At 38.1% G+C, this 7,595-nt stretch overlaps 1 protein-coding gene across 8 annotated transcripts in view; it reads left to right on the top strand.

Annotated features, from left to right (window-relative positions):
* The window catches only part of tspan4a (tetraspanin 4a), a 270,357-nt gene that overhangs the window by 180,146 nt on the left and 82,616 nt on the right, over positions 1-7,595 (top strand). For all 8 annotated transcript variants that reach the window (XM_014018733.1, XM_014018737.1, XM_014018734.1 and 5 more), the window contains one exon: positions 4,265-4,456. In XM_014018733.1, coding sequence (XP_013874187.1) covers positions 4,265-4,456 — 192 coding nt within the window. The remainder of the gene's footprint in view (positions 1-4,264; positions 4,457-7,595) is intronic.

Raw genomic sequence — 7,595 nt, forward strand, 5'->3', positions numbered from 1 at the left:
ATTTTATTTAGCCATGTATTTACTTTTTCAAGCCATTTATATATTTCTACATTTATTTCCCATTATGATAGGTTTGGTCCTCCATACCCCAGAAAACCCCCCACTACTCCCACATTTGATTCGTTCTCACTGGATGAATCTGCCTTTCAATGTTTTATTTTTCTTTATTGTGTCACAGCAGGAAAAGGCTTTGAAAGCATCAGGAAAGTCAGTAACAACGTTCCAACGATTCTGCTTATTTCTTTCATTCAAAACTGACAGAATAAAATGGTTGAATTAGTGTCTTAGCTGCCAAAACTTTGACGCAGCTAAAGATGGACATGCCATGTTTATTCTGCCTCAACAGTCTGTATGTAAAACAAATCATTGGTTACAACAGAATAAGAGAGAGATGATCATGATAATTTCCTGCAGCTGAGAAACAAAAACTTGCAATGGTGGTTTTGTCTGTGTCTGCTTTTGTGTATCTGTCTGTTAGTAAAATATTTCATTAACCACTGGATGGATTGAATGAAACTCTCTGAAAGTAATCACCACACCTACTTTTGGAGCTAACCCAACACAATGGCCGCCACAGCTAACCAACACAAATGCGAGTATAATCCAGTCTGTTTTAAAGATACTGAACTAAAGTTTGGTGTGCTTTTAGCTGAGAGTAATCTCGAACAAACCATCCAAGTTCTAACTGATCACACAAGATATTTCTTTTAAGCACTGCTACATATTGGAGTTATCTCTGATTTTTAGCAAAAACTCTCATAAACTACTGGATAGACTTTAATGAAACAGAAAGAAATCACTAGATACTCAAGGACAACTGATTCACTTTTGGAGCCAACTCAGTTCAACATGGCTGCCACAGCCAACTGGCCAATTTTAAAACCAGCGCTTCTCTGTTACAAAATTCTGTACTCACTTTAAACTGAGCTTCAACTCGAGCTGAACTGAAGCCAAACATTGACATGAAAACCCCACAGACCTCTTATTGGTCAGTGATTGATTTGTCCTCACCATTCTCTGTAAACAGAAAATGTTTCTGTGCTAGCGCTGAAGCTGTGCTCACTGACTCACTTACAGGAAAATCGGATCTGCATCACGGCGAAATTACAAATCTGGGAGCACATTATGAACAGACAGTTCAAAAGTACAAGTAGGGGCTGTTTTTCTTGTTGGCCTTCGCGGAGCTTTGTAAACACAGCTGTCATTCTCACTCTGAAAATAGCAAGTCTCAGACTTTTAAAAATAATATAAAACACCCCCACTAAAACAGCACATCTGGTAATTATAGACACACAAGAAAGTTCTGTGTATGTTTGCAGCTTGACGTGGTGCTGAGATAACAGGCAGATGACTCTGCCCACGCTGAGGAATACTGTCAGAAGTGAAGGAAATAGTTGAATAGTGGTGAGCCGTGCTATGTGAAACTGATAGTGGAGGGAAAATAACAGTGACATGGGTACCGAGCAGATAAATAGGACACAACAGATCAGTTTCAGCAATCTGCACGGCAGCTGGCAGCTCACTGTCAGGAGCTCCGATGAGCCAAGTAAATTAATAACTACTTTCTCAGAACATTGTGCTTAGAAACACATAGTCAACCACAGAATGTAAGAAAGTCAAATAACGTCACATGCTGCTGTTATACTCTGCAGGGTTGTCACTGTTAACATCACTGAACTTATACTAAACAAGATTCTTGTAAAGATAAAAATGATTAAAATCTTGCTTTGGACACAAGATGATTCACCCTAAGATCCTGAAGGCTCTGGCTGTTGTGGGGGTGTTAGGGTTGACATGTCTCTTCCATATCATGTGGAGGACTGCGAACAATGGTCTCTATAAGACTTTTTTGGGAAAGTTCAGAGTGTTTGAAAAAAGTCTTAGACCAGTTGTTGAACCTTAGAGTCAGGAAGAGCAGTGTGGTTTTTGTCCTGGTTGGAACACGGACCAGATTTTAATCCTTGCATGGTGGCAAGAGGGAGTTTCTCCAGTCTTCATGTGTTTTCTAGCTTTGGAGAAGGGTTAAGGCCATAAACAAAATGAGAGCTGCATCTGCATCTTCAACACAAAGCTAATCTTCAGGGCTTAAAGTTCTCCATCGCCACAATGGATTTCCGTCACTTTGAATGTGGCCAGGACGGAATTCTGTCATCTGTAAGGGAGAGAAAAAAAACCAACTCCGGTTGTTTTCTGTTGCGGTGTTGTTAAAGCCGCCCAGTCTACCCCTAAATGCGCCACTACTTTCAGCAAATGAAACTCTCTGTGCATTGTTGCCCAAATCAAATTCTGGAAGTGGTCATTCAACTAGATCTGTTACAAAAGGACAACTGARATTACCAACTTTTAAAAACTGTTACAGCCAGGGGTCTTTCTTCTATGTTTATACTAAAGCATGGAATGACATTCCTCAAAACATAAAGTCCATTTCAAAACTACAGCCCTTTAAGAAGAATCTTGTCTGCCATCTGCTGGACACTTTTTGTTGTGCTCATATTTAGACGTCCTATTTTGCAAATGCTGCCTTCCTGAAATTTGGTATGCTTGTTTGTCTTCGTGTCTATGGTGTATGATGATGTGATTGTGATGCTGTAATTCTGTGTTTTATGTGCTGCAGAACAGGAACCTGCTGTAAAACAGCAATTATGCTGAGTCAGGCTTGATCTTTAGTAATCTTTTCCTGTTAAATCAATAAATCAAATCAAAATCAAATCAAATGAAACAAGCGCCAGAGCACATTTATCCAATCAGAGCAGAGTGGAGCGGAGCGGGGCAGGTCAGTAAAACCAGCAGGTGAAGCAGTCTGCAGGAGCAGCCGCAGCGGTCAGTCCTGAGTGAGTGAAACCTCTCCTCACTCATTTCGCTCCTTGGACTTTGGTGTATAAAACTTAACTTTATATTAAATATTTGTGCTCAGAGCGCCATTATCCAACAGATATGTCCAACTTCGTGTGCGTGACCAAGCTCCTCGTGCGAAGGCTGCGCGCGACGCCTAACATTCGGTTTGTTCGTCCGTCATGCTTTTACTCTCTTATCCTACAACATTTCACAAGTTATAAAGTGTTCTGCCACACGAGGCCGGCTCTACGCTGGGGCAAGAGGGGGCAGTGCCCCCTCAGACGAATGCCCTGCCCCCTTAAATCAAATCCGCCAATAAATCGACAAGTTGTCTCTCATCTCTGCCTCCTCCGCTCCGTGCTGTGTGCAGAGCAGTCTGTCTGCAGGCAGCAGAGACCCACCTCCTCAGGAAACAACCAGTTCAGAGTATAATAAGTATTAAAGGTTGTTATTGGCTTTAGATGAAGATAAATCAGAGTGAATAATGCAGTTTTTTCTAAAATAATGAACCCACAAACATTCATAGATATGCATTAAAATGACTACATTATTAAATGATAGTTAATAGTTACACACATACACAATACTCTCTCTATTTCACTTTTACTGAGAACAGATTTGTTGCATTATTTTTTAATTGCTGTACTTTTGAGACCAGTGTGAATTCTTTTTATTAAACTGTGTTGCCAATTGAAATTGAACAATGTTTCATTTATTAAAGCTCTTATGTCGCAGCACTTTGATACAGTAAAGGTGACATTTAGGTTAAATTCAAAAGCTTGTTCAGGTGGATAACGGGGTTGTGTTGGCATCTTCAGCATGCTAATTGTGTGAATCGTAAAGAAAAAAACGAGGGAATGTTCATCCTATTGGTAAAAAGTGTAGCTTTATTCTTTCGTGCTTTTTATCAGTTGAGCCTTTTTTAAGTTAGTGACTCTACATGAGCCATTTAGATCAAGCAAACAAGGTATGACATGGTAATTTGTGGGTTTTACAGCTCCTGGCATGTAGATTTACTGCCGCAGGAAAAAAACAAACAAATTTCCACTCTGTTTACAGTTTATATACAAAGCTGAACTGCTGTTGCTGTCTGCAGCCTTGAATTTATCWGACAGCTGTAAAATTATTTTCAGTCTTTTCTAACATTCAACACAAAGACATTACTTTTTCCAAAGGGACAATTCTTCATGATGCTTGGTGGTTTTTTCCTCCTGCTACTCATTTTCATCTTTTACCCCAACCTTTCTTTCTGCCCTGAGTTGTTGAGGGAACATTTTATTCTTTTTGATGTACATCCCTGCATCACTACGCTGCTGAAAAGACATCACAAACTAAAGTCTCAGCCTTTAATGTTCTGCCTGTGTTTGGCTGGCGCTGGCCTACCCTGTTAGTTTACTGACAGGCTTGTGTCTCTGCGTTTCCTCTGCAGTTGGGAGGATGTGGCGTGCTGGGCGTTGGGGTCTGGCTCTCGGTGACCCAGGGAAACTTTGCCACGCTGTCGTCGTCCCTTCCCTCTCTGTCGGCAGCCAATCTTCTCATCGCAGTGGGGACGATCATCATGGTGATCGGCTGTCTGGGCTGTGTGGGAGCTGTCAAAGAAAGCCGTCCTCTGCTGCTGACGGTAAGTCGTCTGCCAGGCTGGCGTCTGATAAATGCTGACGTCGGACATAAGGTTGCATTCGTTTTGACATTCTCAGATTATAGTTTGTTGATGTTGTCATGACAAACAATATTGCTAACATCTCAACAAGTTGCAAGCATTGACATTCTCATTCAACATGACTGTTTGCCAAGAGGCATTTCTCACTGATTTCAAAGATGTCACTTTACTAAACCATGTTTTCATTTAGTGATGTGATCAGGAGCTGTCTGAGTGAGCTTCAATGAGAGCTGTCTTTATTATCAATGATAAAAAAAGACTAGTTCAAAGCAGAATTGCTTGTTGTAGTTTTTAGTTATGTATGACGGAGTATTAGGGCCACACAACAAGATTTTTTTATTATTATTATTGCCATTAAAGTCGTAATATTATGAGAATAAAGTCATAATTTTATGAGAATAAAGTCATAATATTACGAGATTAAAGTCGAAAGATTGAAGTCATAATTTTACGAGAATAAAGTAATAATTTTACGAGATTAAAGTCGTAATATTACGAGGGAAAAAAGTCATAATCATGACGTGTCTTTTTCCCGTTCCTCATTTCCTCCTTATTTTCCTCACACCTGCTGTGTACATCCATGTGTCTGGGTTTACAAAGTAGTCCATGGTGACTCGGGTCACTGTTAGATTAATATGCTTTTATCCAAAATTAGCTTCGTGACAACTAAATCCGTCAATGCATCCATTAATTACAATACAGCTTCAGTTTATCATATAGTCGTTTGCACAGTTTCTAAGTCCTGCTACTGATAATTTGATGCTAATGTGCTAAAGGATTAGCTATTTATTTTAAGTAATACTAAAGAACAACTTGACAAGTTGTTCAACATTCCTCATTTTAATGCAGTGGTAACTGCATGCTTTTTCGTGTAAAGACAATATTATGACTTTTTTTTCATAGTATTATGACTTCAAAGTCGTAATATTATCACTTTAAACTCGTAAATTATGACTTTAATCTCATAATATTACAATTTTAATCTCATAATATTACAATTTTAATCTTGTAATATTATGACTTTATTCTGATATTATGACTTTATTTTTATACAACTTTAATGTCATAATATTATGACTTTATTCTCGTAATTTAAAAAAAATCGTTGTGTGGCTCAAATACTCCATCGTAGATATGAGCATATCTACTTTAACATGTTTGCAAAACAAACCTTTTGCAGCTGTTATTCACATGTAAGCAAAAGGGAGAAATAAATAGATTTAATATTTGTAAATGATGAACGTCAAGTTAAAATGCAGGTTGCGATTATTTTGAGGCAATCACTCCTCAGAATCTTCTTTAGTTATTAACCATCAACATGAGTGAAGATAAAGTAGCTTCATAGCATTTGTTCTTCAAAACTGAAGCCAATATATCTGGTTTACCTGAGCTGCCATGTTGTATTTTAAATACATGTCAACCCCTTCGGATGTTTACCTGTATCATGAGCCTCAAAACTCCATATTAATCACACACAGGGGGTATTAGCCACAGAGGGGAGGGGGCAGGGTGCAGGAGGACTGTCAGCTGCAGCAGTGTCAGAAGGAAATGAGGACAAAAGAACTTATTTCTAGCAGCAGTGGTTGGAAGTGGATATTTTTTACGTTTTTTAATGTCCTACAGGCTCTTACATGTTAAATAAATTTAAATTTGTGTTTTTGAAAAAATCTGTAAAACATGGAAAAAATCTGAAATTGGTCTTTACATCCATGTCCCTGCAAAATGACAGAAAATCTGTGTAAATCACTGACAATCCATAAAATTTGACATGATTTTTGGACCTAGACTCTGTGCATTAGCAACATGGGGCCATCCCAGATAGCAAAAGATGTTAATTCAATGTTGAATTATGGTAAAAAAAAATGCTTTTTGGTTAAGGTCGATGATTGATAATGAATCAACCATCAAACAATCATCCAATTCAGCCAAATAAACAATATTGAAAAGACGTTATTAAACCAATGTTGCTTTATGGTTGAATTCTAATAATTGCCAACAACTAATCAATGTTGAATTGACATGGATGTAGTATCATTTATGATGGAAAACTTGTTTCAACATGTAAATCAACCACTTTTTGTATAATTTCAACATGGATTTAATATCATGCCTGACCATATTTCACTGTTGATTCACTCAAAATTTGCTATCTGGGATACCATCGACATGAATCTGACAGCAATGAGGTTATCATCTAAAGAGGTTGGCTGCCAATGTAAACAGTTTATCATGGCTGGATTTCTGTGTAGAACTGCACATAAATATTAGTTTTTTATTGGATAGCTTCTGCCTTTTAGAAACATCATTCATTACAGACGTGTACCTTACCTGAAATGATAATATGCACTGACAAACTATCAAATCAAAATTATGACAGTCAGTATTGAACTTAGTTTCATTCATGTGCAGAGTTAATTTTAACATGTCATGGTTACCTCATTCAGTTTTACCAGCTTGTCCTCACCCTGAACAATATGGCCGCTCTCTCCATCCAAGAAAAGTGATAGCGCCTCTAGTCAATACACCTCATTGGATGTTGGATGAGACCAAAAAGGTGCGGCTGTACTCTTGATACTAAAGTCTTACCTCCACACCATAACTCACTATCACACTGCCACTGTATGCTTTCAGAAATAATCCTTTTAATTCTAATCCTTTTAATTTCCCCTGAAATTGACCTTTTTCCTCTGCCAGCTGCCACAGCACTAGAAAATCCCTTTGTAAAATTTTTGGCATCATTATGAAGCTTGGTGATTCCCCTTTCTAGCTGGAATTCCCAATGACATCATCCTAAAAAAATCAATAAAAACTAGAGAAATTTGCATTTCCTACGAAAATGCAAGTGTGAATGCCATTTGCGCAGAACTATAGCTGAAATAGCAGAAGAATAGCATAAAGTAGCAGAACTGTAGCTGAAATAGCATAAGAATAGCATAAAGTAGCGGAACTATAGCTGAAATAGAAGAAGAATAGCATAAAGTAGCAGAACTGTAGCTGAAATAGCATAAGAATAGCATAAAGTAGCGGAACTATAGCTGAAATAGCAGAAGAATAGCAGAAAGTAGCAGAACTATAGCTGAAATAGCAGAAGAATAGCAGA

This window comes from Austrofundulus limnaeus, unplaced genomic scaffold, assembly GCF_001266775.1.
Source record: "Austrofundulus limnaeus strain Quisiro unplaced genomic scaffold, Austrofundulus_limnaeus-1.0 Scaffold200, whole genome shotgun sequence".
Lineage (NCBI taxonomy): Eukaryota > Metazoa > Chordata > Actinopteri > Cyprinodontiformes > Rivulidae > Austrofundulus > Austrofundulus limnaeus.